Source organism: Leptonychotes weddellii, chromosome 12, assembly GCF_054177405.1.
Source record: "Leptonychotes weddellii isolate Sample4059 chromosome 12, ASM5417740v2, whole genome shotgun sequence".
Lineage (NCBI taxonomy): Eukaryota > Metazoa > Chordata > Mammalia > Carnivora > Phocidae > Leptonychotes > Leptonychotes weddellii.
Window position 1 is genome coordinate 90,404,797 of NC_138380.1, and position 21,725 is coordinate 90,426,521.

The following is a 21,725-nucleotide window of genomic DNA, read 5'->3' on the forward strand; positions in this document are numbered from 1 at the left end:
CTTGAGTGATTCTGGAGCTGGTGCTGTGTTTCGCCAAGGCCCAGGTGGGCCACACACGGATGCTAAAGCGGACGTGACTGGTCACAACTGCCCCTTGAGCCTCATGGAGCCTGGGGATGCTTCTTTTTCTGAAAGAGAAATATTACAGCCAGGCAAGGGATGATTTTGTCCTTCATTATCATAGATGTTGTCCTTGTGTGACACCATATCTGAAAAGAACACCACCACTTTCTCTCTCAGCCACTCAGTCTTCCCATTAAGAACATATGGGGTTTTGATTGGATAGTCTGTGGTCACAAAATCTACGATCTACCCTCTGCAGTTATAATCACTTCATTAACATGGCCAAGACATGAAACCTCTAGGTAGACCTGGCATTCCAACTCTAAAGAGGAATCTTCTGGAAATACAATGGCTGCTACTGATGACTTCCAGAAAATCTTGGCTGCCATCAGGGAATAGTGGCTCTCCAGGGCCGGGTCAGGCGAGTGACTGAGGTTGGGGTCCAGGATACTCTGCCTAAGGCAGAAAAGAGCTGCAGACCTCATCCGACCTCTACAGACACACCCAGAACATGCCTGGGTCTTTTATTTCCCCATTGCACCATATGCAGTGCCTCCCCAGGGCTGAGGTTTATGAGTCCCACTTGGAGGGCAGGCCTTCATCAGTATCCTACAGTTCCCTGATGCTTCTTATTGAAAGGATTGTAGGGTTTTACAGTTGTGACCATTCGAGACAGCGGTGCCTGGTGACGGAAGACATCAACTTCCATTTCTTTCCGTAAGATGCTATAAAGGGGGTGGAGAAATAAAAGAAAAAAATGACCCATAAAATATACATAAAAATACATAACCTCATCTGTTTTCCAACTAACAATACACATGTTCAGGAGAGTGAATGAGGGTCAGGAGAGCAGATAACAGAGAGACTGGGAATGATTAATCCTTGTGTGCATTGTTTCATTTATTTCTTTTATTTGCATTGAGTCTCATTTATTGCATTACATGCATTATACTGTAATCGGTTTCATTGACTGAAAATCTACTCTGTGCCTAGAGTTACAGTAGGTGCTAAGAATAGATAGAATAGAAAATGTAGTTAAAAGGAGGTACTCAAACGTTACAACACAAAGTCCCTATACTGGCAAGCCTGGGGCAAGGGGCCCAGAAAGGTGGAGGACTCGATCCCAGGACCCCAGGATCACAACCTGAGCCGAAGGCAGACACTTAACTGACTGGGCCACCCAGGTGCACCTTTTTAATGCTATGATTATCATGATGTCAGAATATTTTATTGTGTGGTGGAAAACATCTGTTGAAGTACAAACTCAAGCTTCTGTTCAGGTGGCGTTCTGGTGTGAAGGAATGCACAGGAAACTCCGGACTGTCCTGGAAACAGGAATGAGGAGAAACCCCCATGTGCATTCTCTCGCTCTCCAAATGGGAGATTAACAACATCGGTCTCCCCCACCTCCTCCACCCCTGCCCCTCACTTCAATCTCATCCACTAATCTCTTTCCTTGCTATTCTGTGTCTCATCTCAATATCAATCTTAGGCACAGGTGGTGTTTTGTACACCTTGCTCAAAACGTGTTGCCGGGACCACATGGACCACAACCCCTTGGCATTGACATTCAAGGCCTTAACTCCTTAATCCCAGACTACTGCAACCTCCCAGGCACAAAGATCCACGGCAAATGCACCAGCCCACCCTCTGCACGAAGGGGCATCAACGGTCTTCAGTGTTCAGCCTCCCCTGGTGGTCTTACCAGCCTACATCTGGTGGGCAGGAGCACTGTTGATTGGCAATGTCAGAATGCAGACTGCGAGAGGTTGACGGAGAGTGGGCTGGGAGGGCATGGAGGCAGACAGGGGAAGGGATGTTTGCCTCTGAAAGAAGCTTAGGAGTGAGAGGGAGGAGGGCAGACAAAGGGATGGCTGCTCAAAGGGGACACCTTTAATTTCTACAGCAGGGAGGTGGCTGGGGTGGGAGGCGGCCAGGTTTCTTCCCAAGCAAGAGGGAGGGAGCAGGGTTGAAGAGGATCCAGTGCTCAGACGGAGGGATGAACTTTTGGAAGAGCAAGACCTCCTCTTTGGGGGGAAAGGAGACAGAAGCAGTGGTGGGAAGAGAGATTCTAATGTTGGGGGCAGGAAGGGGAGAACCCACCAGAACACTTGGAGATGGGCTGCAGGCACAAGCAGCCCGCATGGCCCCCCGGGGCAGTGTGAGCCCCTCGCACCGGGGCTTACCAGAATACCAGAGCCTGGGCTCAGGAGCGCCTCTCAGAAACAACAGGAAAAACGCAGCAGATCAGTCAGACACCATCAGGAGGAAGTCAGCTCACTAAGTTCTCATGATACTCATCAGAGAGAGACCTTGACTCCCACTTTCACAGGGAATTTTCAGCAAAAATACATTAAATATAGTGTCACAAAAATTGAGAGCTGATGCTTCATGAAGGAGAATCTCAAAGGCCCGATGTTCTCTGATCTCAAGGGCCAGGGGGCCTCCTCGTGTTAGAGAGAGCTTTTTAAAGATTTTATTTATTTATTTATTTATTTATTTGAGACAGAGAGAATGAGAGACAGAGAGCACGAGAGGGAGGAGGGTCAGAGGGAGAAGCAGACTCCCTGCCGAGCGGGGAGCCTGATGCGGGACTCGATCCCGGGACTCCAGGATCACGACCCGAGCCGAAGGCAGTCGCTCAACCAACTGAGCCACCCAGGCGCCCTAGAGAGAGCTTTTTAAAGTCTGACCGCCCCACTGTGTTTTCTCGCTGCCAAGCCCCAGGGTCTGTTGGGCGCCGCCGTTAGGAGCGGGCACAGGGATAGGGGTCCGGACACCCGGCCCAACAGAGCTCGGTCGCTTCCTTGTGAGTGACCCTCAGGTTGCTGCCACCATCTGTCTCCAGAGCCTATGTGTACCCCAAGAATAAGAACCCCAGAGAAGCCACCGCAGAGGGTCCTCAGTCCCCACCCTGAGACAAAATGACAGAGCTGTGTGCAGTGTGGGGGGATGGCGAGTGTGGGGCTCACCAGAGGTCAGCAATGGGCCTAAACCTGAGCTTGAGGGTGTGGCCAAAAGGCTCGAGTCCTTTTCCCAGGAAGTAACAGCAGTAGGAACATTAGGAACAGCGGGAACAGCAGTAGGAACAGCAGTAGCAACATTAGGAGCAGTAGGAACAGGAGGAACAGCAGGAACAGCACCAGGAACATTAAGAACAGCGGGAACAGCACCAGGAACATTAAGAACAGCGGGAACAGCACCAGGAACATTAGGAACAGCGAGAACAGCACCAGGAACATTAGGAACAGCAGGAACAGCAGTAGGAACAGCAGGAACAGCAGTAGCAACATTAGGAACAGCAGGAACAGCACCAGCAACATTAGGAACAGCAGGAACAGCACCAGGAACATTAGGAACAGTGGGAACAGCACCAGCAACATTAGGGACAGCAGGAACTGCAGGAACAGCAGTAGGAACATTAGGAACAGCAGGAACAGCACCAGGAACACTAGGAACAGCAGGAACAGCACCAGCAACATTAGGAACAGCACCAGGAACACTAGGAACTGCAGGAACAGCAGGAACTGCAGGAACAGCAGTAGGAACATTAGGAACAGCAGGAACAGCACCAGGAACATTAGGGACAGCAGGAACAGCAGTAGGAACAGCAGTAGCAACATTAGGAACAGCAGGAACAGCACCAGGAACACTAGGAACAGCAGGAACAGCACCAGCAACATTAGGAACAGCACCAGGAACACTAGGAACTGCAGGAACAGCAGGAACTGCAGGAACAGCAGTAGGAACATTAGGAACAGCAGGAACAGCACCAGGAACACTAGGAACAGCGGGAACAGCACCAGGAACACTAGGAACTGCAGGAACAGCACCAGGAACACTAGGAACTGCAGGAACAGCAGGAGGAACAGCAGGAACAGCACCAGGAACATTAAGAACAGCAGGAACAGCACCAGGAACATTAGGAACAGCGAGAACAGCACCAGGAACATTAGGGACAGCAGGAACAGCAGTAGGAACAGCAGGAACAGCAGTAGCAACATTAGGAACAGCAGGAACAGCACCAGGAACACTAGGAACAGCAGGAACAGCACCAGCAACATTAGGAACAGCACCAGGAACACTAGGAACTGCAGGAACAGCAGGAACTGCAGGAACAGCAGTAGGAACATTAGGAACAGCAGGAACAGCACCAGGAACATTAGGAACAGCGGGAACAGCACCAGGAACACTAGGAACTGCAGGAACAGCACCAGGAACACTAGGAACTGCAGGAACAGCAGGAGGTACAGCGGGAACAGCACCAGGAACATTAGGAACAGCAGGAACAGCACCAGGAATATTAGGGACAGCAGGAACAGCAGGAACAGCAGTAGGAACAGCAGGAACAGCAGTAGGAACATTAGGAACAGCAGGAACAGCACGAGGAATATTAGGAATGGCGGGAACAGCACCAGGGACATTAGGAACAGCAGGAACAGCAGTAGGAACATTAGGAATGGCAGGAACAGCACCAGGAACATTAGGAACAGCAGGAACAGCAGTAGGAACATTAGGAACGGCGGGAACAGCACCAGGAATGTTAGGAACAGCAGGAACAGCAGTAGGAACATTAGGAACGGCGGGAACAGCAGAAACAGCAGTAGCAACATTAGGAACAGCAGGAACAGCAGTAGGAATAGCAGGAGCAGCAGTAGGAACATTAGGAACAGCGGGAACAGCACCAGGAACATTAGGAACAGCAGGAACAGCAGTAGGAACAGCAGGAATAGCAGGAACAGCACCAGGAACATTAGGAACAGCAGGAACAGCAGTAGGAACATTAGGAACAGCACCAGCAACATTAGGAACAGCAGGAACAGCAGTAGGAACAGCAGAACAGCAGGAAGAACACCAGGAACATTAGGAACAGCAGGAAGAGCACCAGGGACATTAGGAATAGCAGGAACAGCAGGAACAGCAGTAGCAACATTAGGAACAGCAGGAACAGCAGTAGGAACATTATAGCATTAGTAACAGTTCAGTAACAGTGAAGGATGGTTTTCCACTTGGAAATACAGATTTCTTTGAAATATAGTAGAACATGGAACTGCTAGATCACGTGGCCGGGGAAACGTGCTAGACCCACCAGGTATCAGAGCTCTGGTCTGAGATGTATGGGGAGAGAAGACGGATCATGAAGGAAGAAGGCAAGGGATCAGGAATGTTCACATTTGCCCTGGGAAGACATAACTGGGTCTGTCCCCTGTCATTATCCACCCAGACACAGTGTATGATTCCATCTTTGTGGACACTACGTCTAAACAACAGACATCAGAATGCATTTAATTTTGCAATTGTTTCTTTAGGCCCATCAGTGAAATAAAATCCATTAATTGTCTAAATTTCCATCAGTCCTGCCTTTGCAAATGGATCTGTGACTTTGGAAAATGTGTCCTGAGAGAAAACTGATTGAATGCAAAATAGTAGCCTTGAAAGCCAATGTCCTCCTTTAAAATGTTTCTTATCAGGTGACCCAGAGGTTCTAAGCAATCAGCAAACCCAGAATTTAGATCAGTTGATGAAGCCCTCTGTCAGCAGGCACTTCCCTGTGCCCAGTCACTGCCTGAGGAACTAGGTCCTGCATACAGGGTGTGCAATGATCTGGGTGCCCCACACGGCCCTCTTATGGTTCCATGGTTGTGTGGTGAGGGGCTTCACATGTGGGATCCCTGGAATAAGCCAGCCCTTCCACACACAGCCTGGCCCGCAGATATCTATGAGACCAAGGGTCACGGCATGAACCCCTTCCTCTGCGAAGCCTTCCTTAGTGCCCCCCACATGGATTCATGCGGATCCCCTGAAATCTTCTGTTTGCCTCACTGTCCTGATCTGTAAAATGGGGAAACAAGAGCATAGCCCTCACAGGGTTTCTGGGTTGGTGAGATGACTTGGTAAGTACAAAGCACTTGGATAGCCTGGTGTAGACGAAGCGCTCACCCATGTGAATGACAGTATTAGGGTGACATGCGTCATCCTCTACTATGGTTGTGTGTTTCTTGCTCACGGCTAGACTCTGAGCTCCTTGCAAACTGGGTCTAGTTCTTGTGAATTCCTGGAGAACCACGAACTTGGTTGACCCAGTGAAAGCACATACAAATGAACCAGTAAAGGCGTGAGTGAACGAGAGAATAAATAGCCCGTATGAACTGACCACTAGGGCCCACGAGGCTCTCCCCAGTTGCCCCCTTTCAGAACATGTAAGAAATCCAGTGGGATGGCTTGGACTCTGCCTGAAGGTCACCTCCTCAGAAAGCCCTCCCGGACTGCCAAGCTAACTCAGCACCCTGTCCAGGCCCTACCTACTACACCTCCCCACCTTTTCTCCTTGGCAGCACATAGCACTCTCTCAAATCATTTTATTTCTTCAATTACTTGTGTGCTTTTGTGCTGTCTGTCACACCAGAACGTAAGCTCCTGAGAGCCGGAATCACGTGTGCTCAGGGCCTTGAATGGTGCCTGGCCCAGAGTGGATGCTCAATAAATGTTGGATAAATGAATGGATTCTCTACCAAAAGGAGCAAAGGCACCCTTTGGGGGAGAACCACCTCCCTCCTCCTCCAAGACGCACAGGGACCTCCCGGGATAGTTTATTTATTTGCAGGAACCAGCAACTGGACCCCTTTAAGACCGCATTTGCATTTTCAAGACTGTGTCATGTTATTTGCAAACCCAGGACCTCCATCAAACATTTTCAGATTTGAGTTATAATGAACAATAATGCGTTGCTTCTCTCTGGCAGCTCCAAATAACGGAGTCCACAAGAGCCTTCCATCTGAGATCTCCTGCTTTCGATTCGTAAAATGGTGTTTAAAAATACATGTGACTTTCAACAGAATGCTGTCTCATGAAAACTAAGGCGGTGATTCACAGGGAGTAAATATGTGGCTCATGCGATGGGTTCCCAGCATCCACCCGTGTTCTGCTGGTCACGCAGAAGCGTGCTATGGGTGCAAAGCTGTAAGTCCAAGAGGTAAAGATGTCGCTCACCTAACACACTTTAAGAATCTTCGTAGGCTCCTTTAGCAACAGCAGGAAGATGAACGCTTCTGTCTTTTGGACTTGACACCCCATTTTTAAAAATGATGTAAATTTACTCTTCATATGTAATTGTTCTTTAATGGAATAACCATAATGACGATCCCTCCCCCGACCCCCGCCTGCCTCCAGTGTATCTGAGCACATTGAGTAATAGGACTCAGACTTACCGGTGCACTTCTGAGTCTGGTGATGGGGTTGTTGATGGAATATCAGAATTTGCCGGGTGGCTGGCTGCGAAATGAACCTTCCCGGTGTATCCTGGGATATTGGCAGAGCTGAAGGAAAGAGTTAAAAGAGAGGGGAGAGAGGAGATGAAAAGAGGCATTTGTGAAATAGTTCGGGTCACCAGCACCCACACATGAAAGTACAAAGGGCGACTCTGGAAATCGGGTTGGCAAACAGGAAAGGGTAGAGGCAGGGGCACAGTGACTCAGAAATGCACACATAGCCGCTCTGCTCTAGGACTGAAAAAACTCATTTCCAGCCCATGTTTTTCCTATTATTTGAATTTGCAGGTATTTTACATACATGATTCACCGCCAAGCTGTTTCCTAGTGAAGGAGGACACGGGTTCTTTACAGAACCGCAGAGCCGTCCTCCACACATGACCCTGTCATGCTGACTCCAGTCCTAGTCGACACACAACTGTGTGGGCTTTTTTTAAGATATTGAGAGAGGGAGGAAGAGAGGGAGCACCAACGGGGAGTGGCAGGCAGATGGAGAGGGAGAAGCAGACTCCCCGCTGAGCAGGGAGCCTGACGTGGGGCTCGATCCCAGGACCCTGAGATCATGACCCGAGCTGAAAGCAGACGCTTACCCGACTGAGCCACCCAGGCACCCACATAACAGTGTTTTTAACATAATATTTTCTTACCACCATTGTTGTACTGCATTCCTGATGTCGCGTAATTTCTTGAAATTTCACAGACTTACACAAGCATGGGCTTGTTCAGTGCAACCCCACTTACTCTTCTGCCTTTCCTGTCCTTCTCCCACCAGTGAGAGGGGAGGAAAGACAGCACGGGAACATAGGGGGAGGTTCTTCACTGTAGATATAAACTCCCTCTCTAGAAAGGGAAGCAAATATTCCAAAGAAGTATTTTAATAGGCAGTTCAGAGGCATATGTATCCTGACTAATACTTTTTGCCATCTTCATAGCACACAAATGTTTGAAGTGAATTCTTTGCTGAGGGAGAGGTGGGGCTGAGCTCCGGGGCAAGGCTGTGTGGGCTCAGTTCCCAGTGCTGCTTACAACCTGTGGCCGTGGCCTCCCCGGAGCCAGGGATGGTAGGGAATTTAAACTGTATTTCAAGGAGCAAGAACCCACTATGTGCAAATCCTGATGCTCACTCAGCTAGTACGTGATCTTTGTGGACTTGAACTGCTAGCATCCTGCGGGTGCTAGAGCCTCAGCTCATCGTACGTGTTTGGGAGGGACAAGGATGACCGCCACCATCGTTCATAAACCAGGAGTGAGGAAAGGGCCAAGACAACGGGCTGCCACTTCTGCTCAGTCAGTGGTTGGCACTTCCCATCCCTGGGCCTTTTCTTCGGGAGCGTGATATTTCTCGGGCGCTGGTCCTCGTTCAAGACGGATGCGCAGACAAAATGCAATACAATGACAGCTGCAGCAAGGAAACCTCTGTCCAGGGCGAACGACCAGTTCCTCTGTGGGTCTCTTGCTTGCACCCGCGGCCTTCCCCACCCCACACACACAATAAGCCAAAGAAAACGTCCAGGATCCATTTGCCTTAGGAGAACGTTTTGAAATAGGAGGCTTCAGGGGAGTTGGTTCTTAGAGCAGCAGGTGAGGAGGCGGATGGAGGAGAGTGGGGTGGGGATGTGGGTGTGGGCTCAAGGGTCAGGGCTCCGATTCGAACCCCACGACTCCGCTCATTAGCTCACAGGACTGCACCACAGACGTGGAATCTCTCAGAGCCTTACTGCCTCAGTCACGCAAGGGGGTAAAGACAGCAAACTCAAGGCCTGATCGCCTTTGGTGGGGAAAAGGTACCTGTTCCTGGGGCAGCCCCTTGGTGTCCCTCCGTGCTGGATCGTGGATTATAGCGCAGACCTTGGTGTTCCCTCCGCACATGGATCGTGGCGCAGACCTTCGGTGTATCCCCGGGCGTGGATCAAGGCACAGCCCCTTGGTGCCCTGCTCCCCACTCGTGGACCATGGATTGTGGCACAGACCTTTATGCATGGATCCTTTTATGCATGGAAAGGGCTCCTGACACAGCCCCTCCATGCCCCCCCCACATGTGGATCGCGGCACAGTCCCTCGGTGTCCCTCCATGCATGGTTATCTGTTAGTATTGGAATGTTAGAGAAAAAATTATGTACCAGGCAGGAGTTGTACTAATAAACCCCATCTGTGTCTTGCAAGTGACAAGTCATAGCCTTGCTGTGACTATAGGTGATGATATACCGGCTTCCAAGCAGCAAAACAGGGACACCTGATGCTAACAGAGTGAAGGGACCGTGCATCAATGGTAATTGCAGAAGAAGTTGTACACCTTATTGGATCTTGGGAGACTAGGAAAATGAGGTAGGGAGAGAGCAGGGAAGCCCACTGCATGGGGAGCTGGGCCTCTCTTCCACTCCTGACTTGCCCCTTAACCAACTGTGAGTTCTTCCTCCAGGGACGAAAGCCCTCTGGACCCCAGCCCAGTCCCCCTGCAGCAGGGAGAGAAACCCATCCACCTCTTCAAGGCTCATCCAGGGTAGAAGGGGGTTCAATGAATGTGAAGGCAGCCAGCAAATCTTCAGCACTTAGTAGGGGCTCAACTAATTGTAGTTGAAACACAAGATTTTAAGAATTTAAGATTTTAATGAGAAATTTACAAAATAGGAGCCTGATAGGTAGAGAAGGTGAAGTTTATCCAGCACAAGCAGCCGAAAAGATATTCAGACAGTGGCTTCCAAATGTCACACTGAATAACTCATGGGGATTTTTCAAAGGTACCCATGCCTGACTCCCAGCCCCCAGACATTCTGATTTAACTGGTAAGGGGGGTGTGACCTGGGAATTGGGGTCTTCAAAAGCTCTCGAGATAATTCTAGATAAGCAGTGCATCGAAGTTTGGAAATCCCCATGTCAGAGCTACATTTTCAGGTTTGTTGGAGGGACCTGGGTGATCAAATCAGCGTTGCCAAATTCTAGGCAGTGCCCTTTAGGATTTCCTGGAATTTTCTTGAAGAAGTGTGGCTGTATGTCAGAGAGGTAACCAAAAACAGGGCAAAATTATTCATGTGTCTGTCTTTCCCCCAAACATTCTATAAAGCTTCCATGCATGTTACAGAGGAAATCCCCTTCCTCTGCATGAGATGTTTTTTCCACTGCTTCTGAAACACCTGCAGAATTGAAATGCCTCTAAAGTCACGGCCTTCCATGAGAGCAGTTAAGAAGCCAAGATGGAGGCGAGCGGTCTGCCAACCGGGAGGAGAGCCTGGCGGAGAACATCAGACAGCATCGCGTGCCCCATGGCACACAGGTTACTGCTGCGAGGTGGTAGGACACATCACGCTATCGTGATGATACGATGTTGTGTTACCTCACATCCAATAACAACAAACCACGAGCCAGGAGACATTAAAGAGAAGCCACTTAGGCTTAAGAAATGAATTCAGTTGCATAACAAACCAATATTGAAATTTGGCCAAATATTTGAAAGCGAAAGTCCTCACCCACGCCGCTTCTAAATCTATTCCATTTACGCACCCCCCCTTTGCAGGGACATCACGGGGGGAATTTTTTCCATCTTCAGTGCAACACGTTGACCTCCTGTCAAGAAGAGAATAGTCTCTGGGGGACACTCTGCAGCGCTGCTGCTGAGGGGTGACATGGGCTTTTAAATGTATTTCCAGATTGGTTCCGTGTTCAAAGACCCCACTCCTCCTCTTAAGGAGAGCAGAGAGAAGCTGGAACTCATTTAAAAATAAGATAAGTCTTCATTGTTTGTCTTTGCTCCATAGCTTCTAGGCCTTTGAACACCTTCTGGCGTACTCCGATTCCCAGAGTAAACCGGGATTCTCTTTGCTATGGGTAGGTGGGAAGACATTATCGCCTAAATAGGCAACTAACTGGCTTTGTTAAACCCAGCAAAATAAAATAGAAAATAAAGAATTTTAGAATATAAGGAACTTAGTGGGCTTCTTAGAAAAGGGAGCACAGAGGGTGTGTAATTAAAAGCTAAACAGGAGGGGCGCCTGGGTGGCTCACTCAGTTGGTTAGGCGACTGCCTTCGGCTCAGGTCATGATCCTGGAGTCCCGGGATCGAGTCCCGCATCAGGCTCTCTGCTCGGCAGGGAGTCTGCTTCTCCCTCTGACCCTCCTCCCTCTCATGCTCTCTGTCTCTCATTCTCTCTCTCAAATAAATAAATAAAATCTTTAAAAAAAAAAAAAAAGCTAAACAGGAAATGAAGAAGAAGAAGCTGTGGGAAGAGCAGGTTGTGTGTAGAATACAGGTCGTGTGCACGTGGGCTGGGATGTCAGCCCGCAGACAGCTTCTTCGCTGTTCCCTGGACGTGGTTCATGCTCACAGGACCAGCCGCTGTATCCCAGGCACTGTTTTAAACACTGGCATGAATTCACTTAATCCTCACAAGACCCCGTTTTGTAGGTCCTAGAATCATGCCTGTCGTGCAGATGCAGGACCTGAGGTTTTAGAGAGAGTCTAAGGAACGTGCCCCGAGCCATTCGAGCTGGCGGGGGCGCAGGACCACCCCCACCCAGAAGGCCCGGATGTAAGGGGTGCCATCCTTGCCGGGATCCATTTTGGACAACCAGGGCCCGCAGCAGAGGCAGGAGAGCCCTGCTACCTCCGAGTGGTTGCATTTACTCAGGACACGGGTGCACGTGCGAGTTCAAGTCAATTCGACGATCTTTCATTGAGAGCTGTTCAGTGTCAGGTACATATCCAGGCAGAAATCAGCCAGGCCTGCTCCTGACACCTTTCACTTAATGAGAACATTTTTAAATGCACATGTAGAGGCTTGAAGAACCCAAGTGGGGTGAAGACCGCCAATGCAAAGTAACGGGGAGGGTGGGAGGGGGCGTATGAGAGGGATACAGAAAGAGAGAGGCATGGGGTCAGAGGGCAGAGGGCAGAGAGGCTGGTATTGAACCCTGGGGCTGCCCCTACCAGCCATGGGACCTTAGACAACAGAACTGAAGCTCTGGGAGCCACACTGTGTTCTGGTCAGGCGACCTGTGCCTCCCCTGGAGGGGGCAGGGCAGGGGGAGGGGTCAAGACTGGCCCAGGGCAAGGGGGGTAGTGGGACAAGGGCAAGGCTGGGCTTTCGGGGAGGGCTGAGAGAAGGGGGCTGCAGAACATTCTTGGGGTGCCCACAGCTAGAGGGGAAAAAGAAGGAGGGGCCTTGAGCTTGGATTTACTTGTTTTGACTGTCAGGCGAGAAATCTAAGTAAGACCACCATCATTTTGGACATTGGGTTGTGTTTCTCAGAATGGAAGATATTTGGGCCCAAGACCTGTTCAGGAATTACATTTTATTACCCTCATTGAGTGCCTACACTTGCTTTCCCTCTCTTCTTAGAATGTCCCCGAAGGGAAGGGAACACAGAAATAACCCAGAGGCTTTGAATGCCAACAGGGCTGGATGGAGGCTTCCCCAGACGCAAAGGCATGTCCTTGTGAGCAGGGCATGAGCTTGCCCTGGGGGTTAGGTGGCCCGTCTCTCAGTCTCTCCTGAAATTAGTGCTCTGGGGCTCTTTACATCATGCCCTCCAGCCTCAGCCTCCTCATCTGTAAAATGGGGACCGAACCTGTTCCCGCGCCTCTGGCCTCATCACACAATTTTGAAAAACAAATGAAGGAGTAGATGTGAAAGTCCTCTGAAAAGGCAGAAGTGTCGGCTAAGGTAAGGAACTACTATTCATAGCCTCATTCTTGAACCTGGGTTGTGGTAAGGTTGTGTGTGCGTGTGTGTGTGTGTGTGTGTGTCTGTTTTTAAAGGTGCAGCACACCGCGGTGACTGACAGGAAGGCCCCGCCTTCTTCCATCTCAGACCTTGGTCCTCACCTGCCTGAGGATCCATTCTGGACAATCAGTGGTTATCTGCAAATGCTTCATCGCAGAGATGACTGAGGTGAAGACACAGTGAATATGAAACCGTGTACAGTCTTGAAATGAAGGATTACAGCCTCGTGGAAGACAGCCCAGTGGGGGGAGAGGGGGGCCTGGCGGGTTTGGGAAAACAGGCCAGTGGTGGCTGGAAAGCACCAGGTGTGGGGGCGGGAGGCACGGGTTCATGGCCGGCTTCCACTTCACTGGGCTGTGTCACCTGGGCGGGCACCTCTCCTTCTCTGAGCCTATTTCCCTGCTGGTAAAACCAGGGGCTGGGCCAGGTGAGAGGCATTACCTAAGACCCCAGGTCCGTAGCTCCAACAGCTGGTCGTTGGCAAAAGAAAACCCACTTCCAGCATTTCCTTAGGAAAGAGCAGAATTTTATGCCTTTGGATCCTGACTTTGCACAGATACGCTGTTTCATATCATTCCCACAGTTAGGTGCTTTGCACCGATGACTCTTGAACGCAAAGCATTTTGGAACGACATGGAATCACAGATAATTACTAAAAGGAAACAAACTTCTCATCAACCTTGTTCATTAAGCTCTTGCAAAGAATATAGCTCTTACATTCAAGAGAAGGATAAAAAAATCATATTTGGGGGGGAAGGGGGTTTCCTTATGTTAGTTTTTGCTTTATTTTTTTTGCTTGACACAGATTCTAAGTGAGGAGTGACTTTTTTTTTTTAATTCCTGAAGAGTAACCTGATCCAGTAAACAGTACATGTTTGTTGAAGGGATGAAAAAGCCGTTTTTCCCGAGCTTTAAGATATCTTGTTGAACCCAATGGATATTGTGGATTCACTTAGTTCCTCGACTATTCTCAAGTTACAAGTGAGGAACTACAACGAAAACTGCATTAATATTTTGAGTTCCTTAACTGTAAATGTTTTGTAATAATCGGGCACTCCCACAAATTAGAAGATATTTCAATTTTAGTAAGAAAACACTGTTTTTAAGGATTTGTTCTACATAAATGCATGCATAATTGTGCAAAGGTGTATGTGGAGGTATTTATTGTTACATTGTTTACAATAGGAAAAATGTGTACTAAGTCCTTGGCCTCTGTAAACTATAATATAGCCTTGTTTGAATATCAGGCAGCCATTAAAAAGGTTTTAATAGTCCTGCATAGTGTCAGGGAGAATGTGTATTGCGTATTTCAGCTTTACACACACATGTATGCACACAACAGTACACAGGGACCTATACTTTTCAGACACTCATGTGTGTGTGGAGGAGAGTTAAAAATATATCAAGCTTTTAATTTTGGGGTTGAAAATGGAAAAGACATTTTACTTTCTGCACTTTAAAAATATTTGATTTATTTTTACAGTGAAAAGATTTGAGAGATTAAAAAAAAGATGTCTGGTAAGCTTTAACACTAGCATCAAAGGAGGGCACAAATACTAAGAACAAATACTTGTTCTGTAAATCTATATAAAATTTCCAAAAAAATGAGTTTGCAACATGCTTAAGAATGTTCCTGTGTTTTGACTGCAGAATTCACTTAGAGGAGTCTCCCTTAAGTAAAGATCCCAACTCATAAAATGAGTCACATAACAAAGTGCTTGGTAGCAGTATTTATCATAACAAAAAAATGCAAAGAATTTGCATATGTCACCAATCAAGTGAACTAGTCAATGACAAACACATCTACACAAATAAAAATTATAATGAGTGCATAATACATGTAACTATGATGCTGTTGTAATGTTAAGGTGGTAAAAATTTTAAATGTAATATGACCCTAGCTAATGAACATATGAAAGCAAGACTAAAAGCTCATATGACTGATGGGACTATGTCAAAATCTTAATAATGGTTTGTGTGAGAGTGTGGTTATATTTATGACCAATTTCTCTATACTTTTTTCCCATAATGATCAGATTCGGTTCTACAATAATTTTTTAAGCTCTTTTTTAAACAATTAGTACAATCACCAACAATTTTAAAAACCCTGGCCACGTCAGATGACTTGGTAACCAGAAAACAAAATCTGAAATTAAGGAAAGCAATTTGAAAGACAGTCACTCTTTTGGAAGACTGGTGATCCCAACAATGGAACCACCTGAACGAAGAGGCAGAGGCCTTGAGCATCTGAAATCTGGCTTCTGTTGAAGGAGTGGGGAGCCACAGGGCTCGCCTACCATGATTAAGTCTCACGAATCATGGGGAGAATCCTGAAGATAATATCATGAAGACAATTTCCTTTAAGAAAGTTTAAGATGAGGAAATAAGGGAAGAGTCATATTTGCTTTGGAATAAAACGGCACTCTATATTCTGAACTTGGCACAAAGGTAGTTAAGTTCATGTGTTCCTGGGTTTGGGATTTTATGCAAATGGAATCATACGGTGTTGTCTTTTAGCTCAATGCGGTTTTGTAAAAACAACAAAGGATTTTGTTTAGAGATCTGTATGTATGTAGTAAAACTATCAAGCAAAGTAAGTGAAGGATAAGCATGCAGTCTGATGGTGATGACTTCTGGGTTGGGAAGGGGACCCAGGTGATGAAGTTAGGAGGTACAAACAAGTGGCTTAAAAGATAATTAGTAAAATATTATCTCTTTATCTAGGCAGGAAAACACATGCATTTATGTGTTATTTCACTTTCTATGTTACATAGGACACTATATATTTTAGTATCTATCAATATTTCATAATAAAAGTGCAAAGCATTTCTTTGTGTTAAAAGGTTAAGATTACATGAAAAACTGAAAGCTGATGGAAAGAAGAAACTTTGCAAGGTTGGTGGCCCTCTAGTGCCCAAATCGCACAAATACAATTAATGTCTTCAATTCTTTTCCGAGATCCACTCATACTTTCATTTCCTTAAAAACAGAAATCAACAGCAAGACCAGGGAGAGTGGCACGGTCCCAGAGTTATTCAGGTTAGACGATATGTTTTACATCAAATTCTTAAAATGCTGCCAGGCTGATCTTCACTGTCTTTGAAGAATGACCCAAGAGAGTATGTTTCGACTCTTTGGCAAGAATGTTTCATAAAATGTTTCAAAAATTAAAGATACATTTCAAAAGAAAAAGAGTATTAAATTTTTATACCTGTAGGATATTTTTATTTTTTTTTTAAGATTTTATTTATTTATTTGACAGAGAGAGATACAGCGAGAGAGGGAACACAAGCAGGGGGAGTGGGAGAGGGAGAAGCAGACTTCCCGCTGAGCAGGGAGCCCGATGCGGGGCTCGATCCCAGGACCCTGGGACCATGACCTGAGCCGAAGGCGGACGCCCAATGACTGAGCGACCCAGGCGCCCCTACCTGTAGGATATTTTTAAATTGGTTTCATCCCCATGTCCTTCTTTTAAAATCTTTAGAATTACTATGTTTAATAGCACTAATTTCCTTACAAATTTTGAGGAAGAATCACACTAATGAATCCTTCAAGACTTAGCTCAGACGTCACAGGCAGCCTTCGGGTCCCACGGGTGAAAGACTCTCTCTGTGCACCTGAGCTTCGAAAACACGAAGCTAACATTTTCGGGGACTTACTTTATCCTGCTTTATATCATAATCATTTGTGTACAGCTCTTATCCACCCATCACATGCTTGAGGTACGCCAGGGCAAAGTCTCTGTCTTTTTTATCTTTATGTTACCAGTTCTTAACACGGTACCTGGAGAATTTTATAGGCTCTTTTGTCTTTTCCTTTGGGTGCCTTATCTAGAGATTTAAGTGAGATAATTTACATAACTATATTTTAAAACTGAAGTTAGATTTGAAACACATTTTATAGTTCGGCCAAGCAGTCAAAAAATTACATAGACAGAATAGATAACATAGGGAAATGTGAGATTATTGTAGGTTAGAGTATTGCATCTAACCTGCAACAGAGAAATGCAACTTGTTTGTATCATGGGCACAATTGACATTTAGAAAAAAACAGGAATCAACTAACATTGAAAAATACTGTCGTGATTCACAGTTTGGCCTTGCATGAAATGTGCAAATTTGTCAGTCATCACAGAAACTGATGGGAGAATATCCATGACATTCAGCGACTCAGTGACATAATGAAAGGAGCGCAGGATTTCAACATCCAGCAGCGTCTGGTGGATCCTAGGGAAGTAACTTCTGAGCCCTACTGTTCCCATTGGTAAAAGCAAATATATATACATATTATATATAAACATGCTACATATATTTATATAGCTTAATATATTATATGATAAATATATTTTTATATTTATATATGATATGTAGTGTGTATTATATAATATTATATATCATATAGTACATATTTTACATACAATATATTATATTATAGCTTATAAGTTATATAACTTTTTTATATTATGTTTTATATTATATATGTTTTATATATGTTATATGTTATATTATAAGCATATTATATATAATAATGTATTATATATTACTGTATATATTATTTGTATATTATAAAAATATATGTGATATATTTATATTATATATTATATAAGATTATAGAAGTGTATAAGTATACATAAGTATGTATATATAAGATTATAGAAGTGTGTAAATATATATAAGTATATTATTATACAATTTTATAATATATAAAATATATTTTATATAGATTATGTGAATATATTTTATATATCTATAAAATGTGGAATATAAAATATATCACATGCATGTATATCCAGGCACCCAGGTTAGTCAGTGCACAAAATTGTGATCTCATTTGTGACAAGTGCTTTCAGACAGCTGCTGTCTTTCTTCTTAAGCAATGTCCCTGGTGGCCGTCTTTTCTTTCTCACTTATGATAAAGCCCATCACCATGTTCCATCCTTAACGGTAACATAAGGGGAGTAATTATGAGTGGAACTCACCGACTTGTGTTTGTATAGAGCATTTTAGAGGTCCGAGGCTTGGCGACAGATGTGATGTCTCCGAAGGGGTTGTCCACGTCATCAGCATTTGTGGACTGCACGTAACCACTGTTTACATGACAGGGAAAGAAAACGTGGGTTTCTTTATAAGAAAAATGGACAAAAAGATCAACAGGGTCCTAACATCCAAAGGAAATCTTATTTGCTAAAATAGATCAAAAACTGAAAAAGCAAAATAAATTAATAATAATAATAATAATCACGATGATGGAAAAATTTGCCTTAAAAAAATAAAGGCAAGAGATTTTCCCATTTTCAGAGTAACAGTTGCCAGGCCCTCATGATCTTAAGTTTGGGCCAGAGTGGGAGTAACAGGTGGGTTGTGTTTTTTGGTGCCAAGAATCAGGCTGTCTCTGCAGCCCTGGGTTGGCTCCCTCACTGGAGAAGAGGATCAAGCCTGGGGTAGGGCAGAGACCGGCATCTGCCAGAGCCACTAGGGCTCCAGCTGGGGACAGAAACTTAGTTGGAAAGACTGGTCACCTCCATCATGGAGCAGTAATGAGGGAGGGGGAGGGCAAAGGTGAAAGACCCATCTTCTTGGATTCACTTTGTTCCATGGCCCTATGATCTGAATATTTATGTTCCTCCCATATTCCTATGTTGAAATTCTAATGCCCAAAGGTGATGGTAGGAGGAGGTGGAGGGAGCAGGAGGTGGGAGGAGCTCGGATCATGAAGGTGGAGCCCTCCTGAGCGGGATTAGTGTTCTTCTAAGAACACAGAGCTCTCTTGCCCCTTCCACCCTGGAAGGACAGGTGGAGAAGCCTGGGACTCAGGAGAGAGTCCTCTCCCCGCCAGGCTGGCACCCAGATCTTGGGCTTTCAGGCTCAAGAACTGTTAGAAAGACATGTCTGTTGTTTATAAGCCACCCAGTCAGTGACATTTCAGGATAGCAGCCCAACAGACTCAAACACAAGGTTATTCCTCAACCCAAAGCGGAGAGGACCCCCACACGGTGGACGATGCAGGTCCTTGCCAACTATGGAAAGCCAAATTTAAATTTAGAAAAGTAAGAAGAGACATTTCCTGTACTTCAGTGTTAGCGAGCACATTGCATCTTCCGCATCGAGTATCAAAGCCTTTCTGGTTGACAACATCCAATATTAGTAGCACCCAGCGTATTTTACTTCGTAAAATAGCCAATTTGGGGAAACAGAAAAATACCACTCCCCCTTTCTTTCTTTTATCAAAATCGTTAACAGATCTGTGATGGAAGTCCTGACATTAAGCAGGCTGTGTGCCGGCAAAACATTAGAAATCTGTTCGAAAGTATAAGTTGTCTTAAACAGTGAATTACAAACATGAGTGAGCTGAAGGCAGCTACAATTTAGATGTAAATCTAGTAATTTTTAAGACATTTAGAAACACTCTCACTTACGTATAAAGAGGAATGTATTTGCTTCTGGAACTTGGACTCACGCTTAGAAAAAAGAGAAAATAAGGACAATGGAGTTATTGACATTAACTTAATAAGCATCAAATTATTACAGTGTTTCTCTTATTAAGAAGAGCAAAGTGTTAAGATACCTCATGGGAATTAACCTCTAAGAGTTTGTAATTTTAAACTGAGGTGATTTAAAGATGTAGTTTTAAGTGAAAATCAAAAACAGAACAAATTGACTCCAGCTCTCAAGGAGTCGGGTTTGCTCTTGGTTTGCTCTCTGTAGCCGTAATTTAGAGCCTTTCTTCTTGGCTTTCCCTTTTGCTGTACGCTTCCTTCGGGACTGGATGGGCACTATCTGGCAAAGCCGGACCCCCGATTTTCTTAGACACACGGAATTTTTATGTTGAATGGCTCCTACTGACCATCCAGTCTAACTCTCCATGGTATACAGGAAGCAGTCCAGGGCACAAAGTTCTGTGACTCACACGAGATCACAGTTATTTATAGCATCACAAGGAGCTCCGGGTTTATTTTGTATTTTCCCTGCTCCAGCCCCAGAATCGGCCATTTCTTTAGGGGTCTCAAAATTTCTTTTCTTGGAGAGTGGTGATTAAAAGCCAACATCTGGGGGCACCTGGGTGGCTCAGTCGGTGAAGCGTCTGCCTTGGGCTCAGGTCATGATCCCGGGGTCCTGGGATGGAGCCCCGGGTCTGGCTCCCCACTCAGGGGGGAGTCTGCTTCTCCCTCTGTGCATCTCCTCTCTCTCTGTCTCCCATAAATAAATAAAATCTTTAAAAAAATAAAAAATAAAAGCCGACATCTGGGTGTTGGTTATGCTTGTGGCTGCTGGGGTAGGTGTCCCTGCTCCTGGGTACTCCGAGTGGACAGAGCTGGGGACGGACACGAGTGTGGGCACCTCTACAGACCCACATGTGTGTGTGTGTTTCTGTATCTGCTATCTGTATATAAATTACAGTAAGCCTGAGTTCATAGGATCCCCCCGATCAAATCCAGTGCCACAAGGTTCATGCATAGCCTTTCTTCCTTACTTATTCGTATTTCCTCCTGACAGTGTGAAACCTGCTTCCTGTTATCTAGCAAACATTTCGTTTTGTTCAAACCCATACATGTAAGCAGTGTTAGAATCACCAACCCATTTCCCTGGGGAGATGCACGCACCATCTAGAGCACAGCACTTATATACAATTCGTTTCATCTTTAGCCTTACATTATTCCGTCAAAATACTGTCTCCAAACTTATTTAGGACCATCCACTAAAGTGTAGTTACGTCACTGATTTGAAACATAGATTCTTTTGCCACCATCCGCATTCCATCCTGGATTCCCCCAACATCTGGCACGTATGGGTGCATATATGCATGTATTTATTTCACTTTGCATTCAGGAAAATTTGTTCTTTTTTTTATTTACAGGTTTTATTTATTTATTTGACAGAGAGAAAGAGAGAGAGCATGAGCAGGGGGGAGGAACAAGGGGAGAGGGAGAAGCAGACTCTCCACTGAGCAGGGAGCCCGATGTGGGACTCGATCCCAGGACCCCGAGATCATGACCTGAGCCGAAAGATGCTTAACCGACGGAGCCACCCAGGCACCCGGTGAAGTTTGTTCTTTTTAGTGAATAGTTCTATTGGTTTCACAAATACAGAGTCAAGTAACCATATAGAGCAGTTCACTACCCTAAATGTTCCCTTTATAGGCTCTCTGTATTCATCCCTTTCCCCCTTCCCAACTCCTGGCTGCCATTGTTCTATTCCCATCCTGGTAGTTTTGCCTTTTCTAAATGTCGTATAAATGGAGTCATACAATATGTGACCCTTTGGGTCTGGCTGCTTTCACTGAGTAAAATGCAGTTAAGATTCACACACTCTGTTGTGTGTTGCATTTGGTTTTTTCATTGCTGAGTAGTATGTCATTGCATGGGTATACTCTAGTATGTTTATCCAGTATATGCTTTCCCACTGGCCTGTTGAAAGATATCTTGGTGGTTTCTAGGTTTGGGCATTATGAGTTGAGCCACATAGCCATTCGATTATAGGTTTTAGTGTGGGCTCCTAGGAGCAACATTTGCATAGAGGAAGGGTCAGGGTGAGCGGCACTCTCAAAAGCTTGGAGACATGGCAATACTGACTAAGACATACAGCTTTTCACTGATCAAATGATTTCCTATTTAAAAAGTGCAATGGGAGAAGACATCCAAATGGCCAACAGACACATGAAAAAGTGCTCAATATCGCTC

The 21,725-nt window shown here is 45.7% G+C and overlaps 1 protein-coding gene across 1 annotated transcript in view; it reads right to left on the reverse strand.

Moving 5' to 3' along the window:
* Positions 1–556: 556 nt before the first annotated feature.
* Positions 557–21,725, reverse strand: part of SPMIP7 (sperm microtubule inner protein 7) — a 57,338-nt gene continuing 36,169 nt past the window's right edge. Inside the window, exons 6-9 of the mRNA XM_081799732.1 lie at positions 19,464–19,505; positions 18,027–18,134; positions 7,272–7,379; positions 557–788 (exon numbers count right to left, since the gene is read on the reverse strand). Of these exons, the coding sequence (XP_081655858.1) occupies positions 665–788; positions 7,272–7,379; positions 18,027–18,134; positions 19,464–19,505 (382 nt within the window). The 3' untranslated portion in view covers positions 557–664. The remainder of the gene's footprint in view (positions 789–7,271; positions 7,380–18,026; positions 18,135–19,463; positions 19,506–21,725) is intronic.